The sequence below is a fragment of the Colias croceus genome, chromosome 8 (genome assembly GCF_905220415.1).
Source record: "Colias croceus chromosome 8, ilColCroc2.1".
Lineage (NCBI taxonomy): Eukaryota > Metazoa > Arthropoda > Insecta > Lepidoptera > Pieridae > Colias > Colias croceus.
The window spans coordinates 8,934,454-8,951,570 of NC_059544.1; the positions used below are offsets into that span (position 1 = coordinate 8,934,454).

Consider the following 17,117-nt stretch of genomic DNA (forward strand, 5'->3'; position numbering starts at 1 on the left):
CCTCGCAGGACAAGATAGCTAACATCATAAGTAACAACATTTGTTCTACGACTATTGGCAAAACGCAATAAATTATTTTTTAATGATTTTTTAAGCTTTTATTGTACTCTCCTAACATTTGTAAGTCTATGTTCTATTCATTATCGAAAGGACGACGCGAAGCCCCCTTCCCCCACTCGTTCGCTTCTTGTTTACGTAATTTTTGGGATGCGCGTAGAGTTTATAATATTCAAACGGAAAATTAAATGAATATTTATTTTTGTATGAAAATAAAAACTAACCAATTTTCAAAAGTCGTAGAACAAAATAATGTTGTTACTTATGATAATATTAGCTATCTTGTCCTGCGAGGTTGCTGGTGTTTTACAAGTTAACCCTGTAATGGTCAGTCAAAATTGGATTCATATTCAGATGTTTTACCCTGCATAATATATATATTCGACACTACTTGTATGAAATACAATGGAGATACAAGTTCAATATCAAACATAATCGTAATATTTAATAGGTAAAAATTATTTTAGCCTCAATTGTGTGTGTTATAGTATCCCATTTCTTAGTGCTAATTATTAAATATTTAAGCGTCTTATTACATTCTTAAGGCCGGCAACGCACAAAAATTATTATAACACTTAATCTAAGTTTTGTACTATTACGTTTCACATTTTCGGACATATTATCACTAAAAAATCGGGCAAGTCAAATACAAAAATATTGTAAACATTCATCTGTATAAACATCAATTTACAAACAAGGTCAGCTCTACATAAGGTGCATTTTGTAGGTCACAACACGACGGCGGCCCCAGCGACCTCAATGGACACGAATTCCAATCAAACACTGCATGCTAAACAGGTTTTCCATTTCTTTTCCATCTATACCAATAGGGATGTACTAGATCTGATAAAGTTCCGTGGATTCTTCGAACACTTTCACCATCAACGCGGCGGCGCTTGCGCCGGCGCATCTTCAAGTTTTCCCCAAACCACATTACACATTTCACGGACTAAAGCCTGTTCTCCCGTATCTAAATCAGGAGCAGGTCTTCTTCGTTCTCTCTCTACTCGTTCTCTCACTTCTAACACTTGTAAAGCACGCACTACGGCTTCAGGTCTTTCACTTAACCCCGTGCCTAATCCCTTTTCAGCCTCTAGTCGACGCACTTTCTGCTCTAAGTCACGAACATATTGAACAGTCCTTTCTGCTAATTGTGGGTGGGTCACTAAAGCTGGCGTCGTGGGTGGACGTGTTACCTCCTCAGCATTCGTGCCGCTGCTGCTACCGTCGCCGTCATCTCTTTCCCTTCCAGCCGTTCGTCCACAATTAACACAGGTTCCTCTTTCTCTCTCCTCATCCAAATAAAGACACAGTTCTTTTAATTCGAGATTATCACGAATCAACTCTTGCTGCTTATCATCTAATTCTCTTAATTTACTTTGATAGGCAGATACTTCTTGTCGCATGACAGACGCTGTATATCTCCCAAAGCGTTGCCATTCACGTGCTAACTTTCTACCCTTTTGCCGATCGTCATCCAGGAAACAGCATAAATCTCGCAGTTCTTGGTTATCTTCACTAAGCCGTCTATTAGCTTCTTTTAAAGCTTTAATTTCATCAAGCAATGCTTGTATTTGTCGCCTTTGGTCTGTCGATTGCCTAGGTCCATCGGGTTCGATTCGTTTTGTGAACTTTAGCATGTCAGCTGATCGCCTGTGAAGTTGCTCCTCTTCCAAATTCCTCTGTAAACGTTGAGTATCGTCAGCACTTCTCGCTCTCGCTGTAGATTCAATGGGTTCGTGAACGATAGCTTTTGTTATAACTTCACCTGGCGGTCGCGGCATACGGAGAGCAGCTGGCGGAATTGGATATCCAATTGGATATCCCGGAGGATATTTTAAATGTGGGTATGGTACACCTGGATACGGGCCGCCGTGAATTCCGAAAGGATATTGTAATTTACTCGGGTCTATCGGTTTCCCCGCGTAAGGAGGTTTGAATTCTTTAGCGGATGGATCGACAGTGGCTTGTTTGGAACTCGCAGCGGCAGGTGGTGGCGGATGATAACGCGGTGGAAAGTTGACCGGTTCTGAGCCCTGTTTACCTAGTTGTTGTTTATGTTTGTTGAACTGGTCCGCGTTCTGGCTCATTGACATTGTTAGAGACGATTCGCTAACAGCTATCAGCAAACCGTGCAGTCTTCGTACACATTAATGAATTCATTTCTAAATCAAGATTGCGTTCATACAATAGTTGAAGCAACATAGGTTCAACGAATGGACCTTGAATGAATGGAGGGGAACGCCGCCGGCTGCGTAGGCTGTGGACCGTGGCATTCGCACACTTAATCGTAACACAAAGTACACTTTGATTGAATTTTTATCTTGTTAACTTTTAAGAAGAGCGTTTGCGTTGTTTTTGTGGATATTTTCAGTCACCTTTTGATGTTTTATTTAGGTTGTTATCACGATAAGGTTATGTTTGATAGTTTGTGTGGCAAGATACGCGGGCGCGCGCGGGGCGCGTGAGTTTGACTGGCTGGTTCGATGAAACTATACCTGCGCAGTCGGTGAAGGTTCTTGCGGCTTGCCATCTCGCTCTGCCGCGCTCTATCTTACCTGCATACACGCACATCTCGCTTTAACATATCAATTTCTATGTTACTTCACGATGAAAAGCGAATATAACAATACTTTTGCTAAGTAATTTATCATCATTTACTGTAAGGTTCTTTTGGGGCTATAATAGCAGGAATGTGTTTTTTTTGCTGTCCGTGCATTGGACGCATTCCAATGTCCGATTTTTTATATATCCTTAGAATTTGACTATGACAATACTATAATTTATCAAGTTTTACAAACTTCCCGTCATGATAATTATTACTTAGAAGCATTATGACTTTAATTTTTAATTCAGGTAGTTTCCTAAGTCTATTTTATTAGGGAGTATGTTGTTACAGTAGTATGGAGAGTGCATGATCAGAAATATAATAGGTAGGTACCTATGTCATACAAACAAAACAATATCGTAGTTAGTATATTTCTAGATAATATGCAAAGAATTCGAAAAACTCTATCAACCATCGATGCTTGATTCTGCTCTACCTTGAATCAAACAACATAAAATAACATATGCCAATAATTTTAAACCCCTCCAATGTTCATGCATTTAACCGCAGAATTGATTTTTAGGGAACGCTGACGATATGAACAAAGGTATTAATTACTTTGCAACCCTCATATAAAACTCTATAATTTCATAGAATCCTGTGTGGATAAGGTGACAATATTTTTTACAGTTTCAATAACTACATACATACAACGTTTACTTGAACAGATTTTTATATAATATTTACTAGCTTTCCGCCCGCGGCTTCGCCCGCGTTTTCAGAGAAAATCCCGCATAGTTCCCTTTCCCGTGGGATTTCCGGGATAAAACCTATCCTATCTCTCAAGTTGGATCGAACTGCACATGGTGTGCGAATTTTATTATAATCGCTTAAGTGGTTCAGGAGTCCATTGAGGACAAACATTGTGACACGAGATTTATATATATTAAAAAAGAAGATAACTATTTCCTCAACAGAAATAATAGAAACACGCTATGAATAGAACCTTCGTGGTTTTTTGGAGCGTCGGGCAGGATTAGTCTAATGTCTAAGTAGTACTTAGACATTAGACTAATCCTGGTACCCAAACAGAGAACCCTAGGTAGGTACTTAGTAAGTACCTAGGGTTCTCTGTTTTGGGTTTCGATAATGAGGTCGTAAAGAACCAACGATTCTTGATCCAGAGTTCGACCCTCAAACGTCTTGAATGAAACGTAAACCAGCGCCAGTAAAAAGAAATTAGCAACACAATCATACGTCACATTCATGAGCAACCGTGCGGGCTCCTTAACATAAACAAGGCGCGTCCTCAACTGTACTTTCCAATATTTGTGACATTCGCACAGCACGCTACAGGTACCCCCGCCGGCTCCTGCGCTCAGTCCACCAGTACGCTCGCAAGGATGGCGAGGTTCCTAACACTGACCGTTGTTGCACTCGTATTTATTTCTGGTAATATTCCCTAATAATAATAGCCGATACGATACAATATCAAATATATTTAGGTTAAACTCAGCAATGCAATACTGTGTTACAATACACGTGAGTGTTTGTGAAATATTGTCGTAATCTTTTACAGATATAACGTGCCAAAGAAAGCCGATAAAGGAAGCGTTATTTTTGAACAGTGATAATTTCGCCAACTCTACGTTAGAAGATTGCGTGTGGAAACGAGATCGGGAGCCGTGTCCAGATCCCAATGTTACCCTGAATCTGTACACGGAAGCAGAGCCTTATAAGAAAACTGTAAGTATTTAATTATATGGGTTTGGGACGACTTTGCCAAAATGTTTAGAAGAAAATTAAACTTCATGTAGTCGTCGTCATAAATAATGTTAAATAAATTATTGACAAAAAAATCTATGAAGCGGTAGGTTTAAAAAAAATATTATAAAATTGTTTTTTTTTCTGTAAAGAGTGAAAAGATAATTTTTTTAGAAATAACTAGACTTTTAGCACATTTTAGCTTAATTATGTATAAATATTTTTTGTCATGAGTTTTACTCATATACTTACATTCCCACGATGTTTTTTTGCAACAGCATATGGAATTAACGTAGCCATTGTTTACGAAAGATTCATTAAAATTCAAATTTTCTTTTTCATTTGCAAGCGATGTACAAACTCTCCAGAGTTACCTAATCATGCATTTATTAGAGAATCATTGTACCCAAATTTACGAAAATAATTAATAGACACGCATATTTTTTACTTACGTGAAAATCAAGAAAACTCTCTCAAAATTAAGGTAACTACCATCAATTTTTGCAGTAGTTACGAAAATCATATATTTTCTGATATTTAAACATAGCTCTATATCACTACTCATTACAGTTAATAATTTAATGCTTATTTATTTATATATTGTTCAGGTATATGTTGCATTGGTCACGTATGAATTCTACACATACCCGTGGCCCTGTCGCTGATGCGGCTTGACGGAACACAGTATGGGGTTTTGGTCGGTAGGAATCCGACATAACCCACGGCCTCTTCCCCGGAGGCCGTGGGTATCTATGCAAGATTTCCCCACTAAAAAAAAAAGGTATATGTTGCATTAGGGGATCTCATGGGGATCTCGGTTCACAATGCAGCGATATTGCACAAAATATATATTTTAGTAGAGCAGGATACTCCATGCCTTAAAACTGTCAAAACAGTGGGTTTTTGTGTCAATTGACCAGAACAATTGAAAGCAGTTCACAGCCAAAACAAATATATATAGGCATGGAGGTTGCCCGTTAGAAACGTCGTCAAGGAATACTAAACAGTTCTAGTAAATTCTCGAAACTTTCTTCTAATTAGGCAACAATGAATATGTAGAGTTAGAACACAGACATAATAATTCGTCTATAAAATAAAAAAACCTATAGGTAAGATTACATCTAAGTGAAATCGATTTAAAGGTATAATTAACACCATGTAAACATCAGCTTCTTTCAAATAGCTATTGCTCACGAGATTTTGATTTATTTGAGAAAAACTGCCGATCAAAGTCAGTCTCATGTAAAAGCAAGTATATAAGCTTATACATTTTATGTTAATTAAAAACATTACAAACCTATACTTTCTGTTTGCGTAATGGCGTATAATTTACATAAAAAGGTAATGTGTATCGACCTCGATCGTAAATTAAAACCTAATATCATCTCTAAGGTTGCGGTACACTGGGCGGGACGATAATTGACCACTTGTACTTGTTCATTTGAATCGGTAATATGGAAGAAAGTCTGTATTTTGTTAAACATAAGCTTCGATGTGCAATTATTACGTTTTACAGCTGCAAGATTTCAACTTTATTAGCAGGTGTGTTCTTATAAAGTATGTCGTCACTCGTCGTAGATAACACTGGTCAACAATGATTTTGTTGCCCTGGATGTGAAAGTGGTTTCGAATAATTTAATGCATATTATATACAGAACTATTAATGGTTTTGGTAGATTGGCTCTAGTTTTTTTTTATCCTAATTTTCTTACTAGACTCTAAAATGCAGCATGAAATAGAAGGTATATTTGTTTTACATCATTTATTTATTACAAAGTTTTACTTATTGTTTTGTTTTAGTAAGTATTTAATTAATTCAAATGGATATAAAAATAGAGAAAAATCATTAAAACTTATGAAATAGTACAAGGAAATAGATTTTATAAGCTTGTCTTCTTAGTTAATTTTGGGACAATAGTTTTCTTATGGACCATCAGTAATCTGCCATCATGTGACGATCCCATATACCCTGATACCATTATTCCATAATTTTTACTTCTTTTTCGATGTGTTCTTCCTGTTTCTCACAGAAATTCCGCAGATTTACTGGATATCTATCCAGGAGACTGTGGGCAAAGTGTAGCTTTATGCTCGTATTTGCTCATAAAATAATGAAGTTTTTTAAACAACTGTTGTGCCATTTCTTTATAATTTGGTGTTTGAAATTAATCTTAAATTAATTAATACTATATCTCTCCATAATTTACATTCAGCATCAGTTATTAAATTTTGTTAAATTTTCATTTTTTATCAATTGTCGACACGCCCGTCCTGTAGGGCCATCGGGTATTCTTCTTATACTTCTAGATTCCCTCAAAGGCCTAAATTTTCATATTTATTAATTATTCCTAATGAATTTGCTTTGTCTAATTCTATTAATAAAAATATCAAGGGAATTTCGTATACCTATCCACTTTGCTGACCAAGTGCTACTGGGTTTCTTTAACTCGATACAAACCGAACATTGTTGTTCATAAAAATGTTTTTTTACAGAAACCATTTATTATTCTGATATTCTACAGTCAGTTTTATAGAATAGGGTTCTGTCTGAGCGAATAAATGTGCAGAAAACGTAATTCACCTAAAAATAAACACTTGTTAGTAACCCGTACTCTGAAGGGCCGTAAGAAATTTTTATATATGAAAATCCAAATTAAAAAAAAACTAGAGCCAATTAAATAATTTTAATGATTACATTCGCAAACTGGGTACTTGAAATATATAAATCTGTAGAAATATCTAGGGCAACAAAAAAAAATTGTTTTTTTGTTGAGCTGTGTAATTTTCATATTACTTATTATCATTAATTAATTATTAATTAAAAATTAATAAATTGATTAAATAAAATTGAACAACGTTGCGATTCATACATTATTTTTTTACTTTCTTTGCGAAAAAAAAATAAGCTCTACCTCGGTAATTTTTTTAATTCGATTTTTTTTATTGAGAGATGTAATTTCTCTCTTTTGTCTATTCTTTCGTTTTTGTAAATAATGTTTATAAAAATTATCCATTTTTATCTAAGTATGTAAAGTGACTTTTTAACCGGTTTCCATTGTTATGGTGTTAATAGAATAACATATTGCAATTAATACTATCATAGAGATAGAGAATGTTATGATAAAGAATTACTTTGTAATTTTCATATAATTTAATAAAATATTTGTTGTTTCTAGGTTGATCTTTACAGTAGCGACTGGTTAAGACAAAGCGGCTGGGAGCCCTCACACGAAACCATTTTGCTAGTTCATGGATACGCGGGAGGAGACGATACTCTTCCTATAGTTGTTCTGAGAGATGGTAAGAATTCATGAAATTAAATAAATTATTCAAACTATTTTGTTAAAACGTTTACTTGGCTTATATTAGAATCAGCTGGTGTGATGTAGAGAAGATATTCGATGATTGTAGTTTTTTTTGTTTTTTGAGCTCTGTCTCACCTTACTTAGGTAGGAATAGATTTGGTTCAATAAACCACAGTTCCAATAGAATACATTTGCAGCAATTCAGTTTGCATTTAGTAACAATGAAAATGCACATTATTGCAAAAGAGACTAAAACAATTTCATCAAATACCGCGAGATTATTATTTATAACACAACAAATTCTTTAATATATCCGCATTTCAAAAAGGTCAAAATCACACAATCCGTCTGCTACATTGCAGCGCCGAAAATTGTTGATCTGTCAGATAAAGCCGATCAGTGAAAGTAGGTACAAAAGTACATATAAGGGCGTATTCAGAAAGAAAGCTTGAAACTTATAATCGCTTATCGGCGCTTGTCAGCGCTGGTAACCCGCGCAGGAAAATATATGAACATGACAAGCGCCGATAAGCGCTTATAAGTTTCAAGCTTTCTTTCTGAATACACCCTAATGTACTTTATGATTTGTATGTACTACCACAGACTAATAATAATATACTACGTATACAAGTACTACTCTCACAGCTTTCTCTGAAGTACTGCGGGCCCAGAAATGCATTTCCCTTTTTATGATGTTGGTGCATTTTTGTTTATCTCTAACCTACATACCTAATTGTCTTTCCCATGGTTTGAACAAAACACCTATCGTACATGCGCTATTTCATAAATTAATATTTATTTAAATTGTTATTTGGTTTTAAAAGTTTTGTGTCACAATGTTAATTACCATACTCGTCCAAAACGGCTGGACCGATTCTCGTGAAATTTTGTGTGCGTATTGGGTAGATCTGAGAATCGGCTAACATCTATTTTTCATACCTCTAAGACCCAAGTATGGGCGTAGCCACGGTGGGGCAGGGTGGGGCGCTTGCCCCACCCAGGCTTTGACCTGGAAGGTACCTAACCAAATCTAAAAATTGAATTATCCAGGAACTAACTACTAAGCTTAATATCCGTAAGAAAATTCACACTCGATTCTCGAAAGTCGACAGTCGACACAGAAAATGAGACCAAAACATTAGTATTATTTACCTCTACAATTGACTGATTAACAAATAATTGTCATACGCCCAGCGACCAAACGGCTGAAGATAGGGACACATTTTGGATCTATTTCGTGATGTGGTAGGTGAACAATAAGGTGTTTTGAATAAGAATAATTCGAATAACGAAATTACACACGAAAAAAGAAAATAGCTGAGGCTTCTATGTTACATAAACTGTAAGAAAAATGAGTGTAGTATAGTTAGTTACAAAACTCAAAAAAATATGGGCCTTAGAAAAAAAAACTTTCAGAAAATATTACACAGAACAAAGTGAGTGTTATAAAAAAGTTTTCAAGGTAAAGAAGATGCCATCGCAAATGCCATCGCAAATGCGTTCGCAAGCGCGTTCGCAAGCGCGTTCGCAAGCGCGTTCGCAAGCGCGTTCGCAAGCGCGTTCGCAAGCGCGTTCGCAAGCGCGTTCGCAAGAGCGTTCGCAGGCGCGTTCGCAGGCGCGTTCGCAGGCGCATTCGCAGGCGCGTTCGCAGGCGCGTTCGCAGGCGCGTTCGCAGGCGCGTTCGCAAGCGCGTTCGCAAGCGCGTTCGCAAGCGCGTTCGCAGGCGCGTTCGCAGGCGAGTTCGCAGGCGCGTTCGCAGGCGCGTTCGCAGGCGCGTTCGCAGGCGCGTTCGCAGGCGCGTTCGCAGGCGTTCGCAAGCGCGTTCGCAGGCGCGTTCGCAGGCGCGTTCGCAGGCGCGTTCGCAGGCGCGTTCGCAGGCGCGTTCGCAGGCGCGTTCGCAGGCGCGTTCGCAGGCGCGTTCGCAGGCGCGTTCGCAGGCGCGTTCGCAGGCGCGTTCGCAGGCGCGTTCGCAGGCGCGTTCGCAGGCGCGTTCGCAGGCGCGTTCGCAGGCGCGTTCGCAGGCGCGTTCGCAGGCGCGTTCGCAGGCGCGTTCGCAGGCGCGTTCGCAGGCGCGTTCGCAGGCGCGTTCGCAGGCGCGTTCGCAGGCGCGTTCGCAGGCGCGTTCGCAGGCGCGTTCGCAGGCGCGTTCGCAGGCGCGTTCGCAGGCGCGTTCGCAGGCGCGTTCGCAGGCGCGTTCGCAGGCGCGTTCGCAGGCGCGTTCGCAGGCGCGTTCGCAGGCGCGTTCGCAGGCGCGTTCGCAGGCGCGTTCGCAGGCGCGTTCGCAGGCGCGTTCGCAGGCGCGTTCGCAGGCGCGTTCGCAGGCGCGTTCGCAGGCGCGTTCGCAGGCGCGTTCGCAGGCGCGTTCGCAGGCGCGTTCGCAGGCGCGTTCGCAGGCGCGTTCGCAGGCGTGTTCGCAAGCGCGTTCGCAGGCGCGTTCGCAAGCGCGTTCGCAGGCGCGTTCGCAAGCGCGTTCGCAGGCGCGTTCGCATGCGCGTTCGCAGGCGCGTTCGCAGGCGCGTTCGCAGGCGCGTTCGCAGGCGCGTTCGCAGGCGCGTTCGCAGGCGCGTTCGCAGGCGCGTTCGCAGGCGCGTTCGCAGGCGCGTTCGCAGGCGCGTTCGCAGGCGCGTTCGCAGGCGCGTTCGCAGGCGCGTTCGCAGGCGCGTTCGCAGGCGCGTTCGCAGGCGCGTTCGCAGGCGCGTTCGCAGGCGCGTTCGCAGGCGCGTTCGCAGGCGCGTTCGCAGGCGCGTTCGCAGGCGCGTTCGCAGGCGCGTTCGCAGGCGCGTTCGCAAATGCCTTCCCAAATGCCTTCGCATATGCCTCCACAAATGCCTTCGCAAATGCCTTCGCAAATGCCTTCGCAAATGCCTTCGCAAATGCCTTCGCAAATGCCTTCGCAAATGCCTTCGCAAATGCCTTCGCAAATGCCTTCGCAAATGCCTTCGCAAATGCCTTCGCAAATGTCCTCGCAAATGCCCTCGCAAATGCCCTCGCAAATGCCCTCGCAAATGCCCTCGCAAATGCCCTCGCAAATGCCCTCGCAAATGCCCTCGCAAATGCCTTCGCAAATGCCTTCGCAAATGCCTTCGCAAATGCTTTCGCAAATGGCATTTGAGGTTCGAAGACCTGGATATGACTTTGGGTACTTACAGTTGCTAGTTACATATTATTTTTTTATTGTTGCCCCACCTTGAGCCCATGGCTAGCTACGCCCATGGACCCAAGTGATAAGAATAAGACACAACATCATCTGCCGGGATGGCTAGTTGCCTAGTTATGATTATAAAAAGCTGTTAGTGTCGAAAAGTAGTCTAGAAAACAGATCTTGTCGTAATTTGACTGAATTTTACTTTCTCAGAATCACGAACTGCACTGACCGGATTGTTGATTGATGTTTTATATAACACAATCCAGAACGTTACAACTTAGAGACTTCCGTTTACACGTCCGATTCTCCCTTCGTTATACCTCGCATTTGAGCTTTAGAGAAAATAAATTATACCAATATTGCATTTATTAGCATGAGGTTTTTAAATACATTTCGCTTAAAATATGCGGGTCACCAAGTAGGTATAAAACGAGTGTCGAATAGTGTTTCTTTTCGTAATGTAGATTTATTAAAAATTGTTGAAGATCATTATAGATGGCGTTTTGTTAAATATTAAAGGTGGGAAGGTTTTATAACCAGAGTATTCTACAATAGTATTAACATACTTCGTATTACTATACCTACATCGACTGCATAAAACTTTTTAAACTCCAGCATACTTCCGTCGCGGCTTAACCGAATACATCTGGACTAAACATTACATTTCTTCAGCGTACCTCCGTCGCGGCGGCTACAACGTCTTCATGCTGGACTGGGGCAAGCTCTGCCAGCCGCCTTGCTACGTGGCCGCCGTCCACAACCTGCGACCGGTCGCGCGATGCGTCGCAGAGGCGCTCGGGTCGCTGCGACGCGCGGGATTGCGACCAGACAAACTGACGTGTGTTGGACACTCGCTAGGCGCACATTTGTGTGGCATCATGTCCAATTATATCAACTTTAGGATGAATAGGATTATTGGTAAGTGTTTACAATTAAATTAGCTTGTTTCTCTAGTTCATGTAGATCTATTTTTTACCTTTCAAGTTGTTGTACTTTTTAGGATAAATGATTGCAGTATTCCCATTAAATTGAAATGTTACTTTTTTATAAATTACAACTGAATCGTAGTTATGATATATGTAGTTGTTTGCTATATTTCCTACGTAAGTTCTCCAGCAACTTTCAGCTACCGGTTTGAGAATACTTTCCCTGCTGTTGTTACTTTTCTTGACTTGATGCCCTTTATATAACTAAAGCTGCCATGTGCGATCTCATGTGTGGCAGCTGATGTATAAATTTAATAAAATAAATAAAAATAAAAATAAATAAATTCCCTATTTAGCTGAGCTCAGCATCAGCTGCCATGATTTACACATGTTGATTTTATGGTAAGCTAAAGTTACAGATTCCTATATACTTTGTTTGTTTGATCATACCATAACATAAAACAATTACCTACTTAAAATCATTACATATATTTTTTTCTAATAATTTCGAGGTGAGTTAAAACAGAACTTGTAAAATGAAAAATTTAGATTGCGAAAAAATTTGGAGAATCAAAATGCTTAACGATTATTTAAACTTTATTATTTCAGGTCTGGACCCAGCCCGTCCCCTCATCAGATCGGCTCCAGCACTACGCCTGGACCCTGGAGACGCGAAAGCTGTTCACGTGCTCCATACTAATGCTGGACGCTATGGAGAAGGGGCCAGGTTGGGGCACGCAGACTTCTGCCTCAATGGGGGCAGGAGTCAGCCGTATTGTGAGGATACGCCTAGTAAGTAGTAGAGGCAGATGTTTTGATTGCTATTTTATTGCGTTGTGCATCAATGTAAAGAACTTATGTAGAGTTTTGGTCTATAGAACCCGCAATACGTTGTGAAAGAATTGTGAAAGCAAGCGTTATAGAATTTGTTTAGTTTAATTGATTTCGACATCTCTATCATTTTGAAGGCACATTATTTTATTTGTGCACCTTTCCTAAAGAGCGATGCGATTAAACAGTTTAGTGATTGGTTTCGCAAAATTAAATTTCATAACAATTTTCTCTACTACTTAGGTACCTATTTTTAAATCTTAGGATTTTATCTGATTAGATATTATGCCCTATATACGGCAAATAGGATTTACGTGTTCAACAGGCGCATCCACACAGAGCAAGCAGCCTCGCTAAGCAATTTCTACGCGAAGCAGCTCAGTGTGGATGTGGCGTGTGTTATGCTATTTGTGCTATTATGAGCATTTCTTAGTTATTCATTTTCAATTATAGAGCAATGTTTGTTAAGCGTATTATCTATACTTAATGTTATAAATCTGAAGAGTTTGTTTGAACGCGCTAATCTCGGGAACTACTGGTCTGATTTGAAAAAAAAAACTTTCGGTCTTAGATAGCCCATTTATCGAGGAAGACTAAAGGGCATAGCATGGGCATAGGTTATATATCATCACGCTAAGACCAACAGGAGCGGAGCACTGCGGGTAAAACCGCGGAGCACAGCTAGTTCTCAATATAACATACACATAATTGGATGTTAGTTATGTGTATGATTTCTTAATATGAATGTGTTTATCAGACGAAGCGCTATGCAGCCACGTGTGGTCGATCTGCTACCAGGCGGAGAGTCTGTTCCGCGCGCGCGAGGCGGCGCCGTGCGGCCGGCGCTGCTCCGTGCGCGTGCCGCCCGCGCGCGCCTCCGCGCTGCCTGTGCTGCTGGGCCAGCCCGCGCCTATGACGTGAGTGACTTAGTAGCTAGCTAGTTGTAGTGTAGATTACAGTTATGATGTGAGTGCTTTAGTATCCAGCATGTTAAGCCTACACGTATTTTTTAGGGTTCCGTAGCCAAAATGGCAAAAACGGAACCCTTATAGTTTTTAACGTACTGCGAGCCGAGCCCCGAGTCGTGCTCATTGTGGACAAATCCATCATCATCCACAATCCACATACATGCTACACAAGCGGACACTCGCGTCTTCATACGACCGCAAGTCCGCCCTATAAATGGAGCCATCACTTTGTTACTCATAGCAACATTTTTTTTTTTTTTTTTTTTTTTTTTTTTTTTTTTTTTTTTTTTTTTTTTCATAGCAACATTGTCTGTACATTATTACCAATTAATGATCGTCAATCTCATATTGTTTTAGGTACCTTGTTCATCTAGTACCAATAGGCTTTGAGTAATGTAATTTTTAAGTATACAAAAACATTAGTCAGTGTCATTTATAATTGTGGCAATGCGCGTAGTAATACGTAGTAACTTTTGTAATCCATGAAGCGTGGAGTCGATAACATAACTAAAGTCTAAACAAACATAACTAACGTAAATACGTATTCTGAATAATAACTTTACAATTTCTACCACCAGGGCATCCGGCGCATACTGTCTCGAAGACTTCTCCACGCCTTTCTGTCCCGCTACAACGGGGCTAAAGGAAGGCGACGATAGATGCTGTCTCGACAAACAGTATGCAGCTGCTGCGACTACCACGCAACCACCGAGAACCCGACCAAGACCGATAGTACGACTACGATCTAGACGGGTTAAGAACATCGCCACCAATCATACTTGGGAGGATAATAATTATGAGCCTATTGAAGAATGAAAGATTATTTGATATTGCAACTGTGGGTTCTTTGTGTCAATTTTCTACATTGAATGCATCCGTACCTACTAAACTCTGTTATTATTTTCTTGTCTTTGTTGATTTTATCAATTTCAAGTTTTCATACTCTTTAGTTGTATATAAAAGTTAATATGGAATAGTTATTTATAAGAGATGATTCTTACATTATTTTCTTTGGTGTAAGCTAAGTATGCTCTGACTGACTTTTTTGTTTTAGAAGAAGATTTAGTACAATATTTGTCTATATTATATTGTAGCCAAAGAATTTATTTTAGAATTAAAAATAAATTATTACTTAAGTATGTCCATGTGTTATTATTTGCGTTACCTTTTTCCCAAACTATTATAATATGGTCACTTTAAGCTCGCCAAAGCAAAATTTAATATAAACAGTCTCAAGAAATAACCTATGAATGCATTTGTCTTTAGTTTATTATTTTCACAATACAAAACACTTATTTTGTATCAAATTCCTATTCTTCCACGTACAGCATTCACCAATGTCCATTTAATATTAAACCAATTTCAACCAGAAATCCCTTGAATTCTTCCTGCAAAAAGCCTCTTTATATAAGATTATCCATATTTTTTAAACTCTATGTATTAACGAAGAGAAAAAAAATATGAAAATGAACACCTATAAAATTCTATGTCACGTTTGACCTAGTGTAGATGGTCATCAAGTAACATTATCTTACATTCTATGCTAATGCTTGTTGAAAAGTATTTCTATGAAGAAAAATCTATCTCGATCGTCTTCAGGGAGAGAATTTTACAGAATGCTTTCCATAATTGCTATGATACATAAGTACCTAATTTAGTTTTCGATCGAATCGATCCTTGTTACAATAGAAAAAAAAAACAAAAATTAAAAATATTTAGCAAGTAATCTTTTTAATTTACTTACAATTTTCGTCTTATATTTGTAGGCAACATAGCCCACTATTTGAGATATGAAGATAAGGGAAACAATATAGAAGACGAGTGATATTAATTTTTCGTCCATGTCAAATATATCGGAATGCAGAATTCTGTATGTCAAGTATGTACCAACAATTCCACGGAGAGTAAGGAACGATATCAAGTACACAATCTCTACTAAATGATATAAGATGTTCTTATTGCACCCTTCGTATCTTAAGAACCTGAGAAATCAAACGATTAGGTATAAAATTCTTGGTTAACTTTTAAACTAGGACATAGTCATTCATAATTTCTCTTTTAATTTAAAATCTTGTTTATAAGATCTGTGTCTCAGCAGTAATATACGCAGATGATATACCTAATAGCGTCAAAAGAAAAATCGATTAGTAGCGCATTCGAGACAATTAAAAAGAAATTAGTGATTTTTCGCAGCGTTTTTTCTCCTATAAACTAATTACTAGTAAACATCTGTTAAGATTCTATGTTTTATCCCATACGATATTCACATACCATCTTGTTTGTAATAGAGGATTGGTGACTTCCATCAACGCGAGAGTGCAAGCAAAAGTGCACCCCGTGTATTCCTTACTCATGTATATATTTATGGCAATAAGGGCACAGATATGGTGGCAGAGCATCACATAGCTTTCCGTCCAGTATATTATGCACCAGAGCAGGTCGAACGCGAAGTAGCCCCAAGACCAGACCATTGTGGCGTAGTGAGCCCATGTTATTTTACCTGTACGTAGAAATGTGAATAGGTAAATGTGGTTTTGGAATATAGAGCTATCTGAGTAGAGTATTTTTATTGAAACAACACCCAAATGTGGTAATAGTGATCGTATATATTTAAGTTATTGTTCCTACGCGCGCTCCTCCTATATGTCAAGAAATTATATACAGATTCAATATCTAGATTAAATTGAAGATTTTACAATGTTGGTGTTCACGGATAAACCTAAATTGTAGAACTTAATTTTTGCTCAATGTCGTAAGAAGGTGCAGCAAAATGAACTAGTTTTAGACCAGTCTTCAGGTGAAAGTAGTTTCGTTGTGCTCACATAGATGTCACTATTTTAAACATTGATAAATTTTCATAAGATACAAGTAGGTATAAGTAACTTAAACAGTTTGTCAGCTATTTAATTTTACAGGATAGATAAATTAAATAGCTGACAAACTGATTAATAGCAGCAGTAAGCAGATAGGTACGGCTGATGTATACATAAGCATGATGTGGTCCATAACGAATAACGATCAGGTGCAGTTAAATCTACCACAGTAACTTTCAGTCAATTTTAGGCAGGCGATAGCCTTTCTTATTTTCGGAAAACATTAGAATGACTTATTTTCTAGTTCATAGTTTTTATATTGAATTAAACTGTATTTCTAACTTTACCCAATATGACAATTGAATTCAAAAAGCCAATACTTCATAACCAAATCTAGTTGGCCTACTTACTGGTCAAGCGTTCCCGAGTCAGACTAAAGACCCCACATTGCCAGAGACCAGCTCCAGTAGCCACAGTACCATGGACAAGGGTCACAGCTCTTGAATACCATTCTGGACTCTTCCCAGGGAACTTTGCTGCACAGAACACGTAAGACCACGTCCAGCATACAAACGAGGATAATTTTATCAGGGATGCTGTTGATAGTTCAGGCCGTATTGCCATTTCTGAATGAAGATGTTTTGTGACCTTATTTAGTCACATTTTATTGTTTAGAAATATGAAGTGGGTTGTGTGGTCCGATGTGTGTTTTTGTTTATGACAATGTCAAATGTGAAACTTTTTTATAACGGGGATGTAG

General features: G+C 39.2%; 3 protein-coding genes across 3 annotated transcripts; 1 reads left to right on the forward strand and 2 right to left on the reverse strand.

Annotated features, from left to right (window-relative positions):
• Window positions 1–269: 269 nt before the first annotated feature.
• Window positions 270–2,547, reverse strand: LOC123693962 (coiled-coil domain-containing protein 85C-B). Its single transcript, XM_045639229.1, has one exon. It carries the CDS (start codon window positions 2,151–2,153, stop codon window positions 939–941), a length of 1,215 nt encoding a protein of 404 aa, XP_045495185.1. The 5' UTR covers window positions 2,154–2,547; the 3' UTR covers window positions 270–938.
• A 1,206-nt stretch (window positions 2,548–3,753) lies between these two features.
• LOC123694063 (pancreatic triacylglycerol lipase-like) lies at window positions 3,754–14,683 on the forward strand. Its single transcript, XM_045639362.1, has 7 exons — window positions 3,754–4,057; window positions 4,185–4,351; window positions 7,546–7,669; window positions 11,492–11,737; window positions 12,355–12,537; window positions 13,334–13,493; window positions 14,123–14,683. Exons 1-7 carry the CDS (start codon window positions 4,009–4,011, stop codon window positions 14,358–14,360), a joined length of 1,167 nt encoding a protein of 388 aa, XP_045495318.1. The 5' UTR covers window positions 3,754–4,008; the 3' UTR covers window positions 14,361–14,683.
• A 170-nt stretch (window positions 14,684–14,853) lies between these two features.
• Window positions 14,854–17,061, reverse strand: LOC123693934 (TLC domain-containing protein 5-like). The gene is made up of 4 exons (XM_045639205.1): window positions 16,768–17,061; window positions 15,816–16,044; window positions 15,289–15,526; window positions 14,854–14,932 (listed from the first exon to the last, which is right to left on the reverse strand). Exons 1-4 carry the CDS (start codon window positions 16,979–16,981, stop codon window positions 14,876–14,878), a joined length of 738 nt encoding a protein of 245 aa, XP_045495161.1. The 5' UTR covers window positions 16,982–17,061; the 3' UTR covers window positions 14,854–14,875.
• Between the last annotated feature and the right edge of the window lie 56 nt (window positions 17,062–17,117).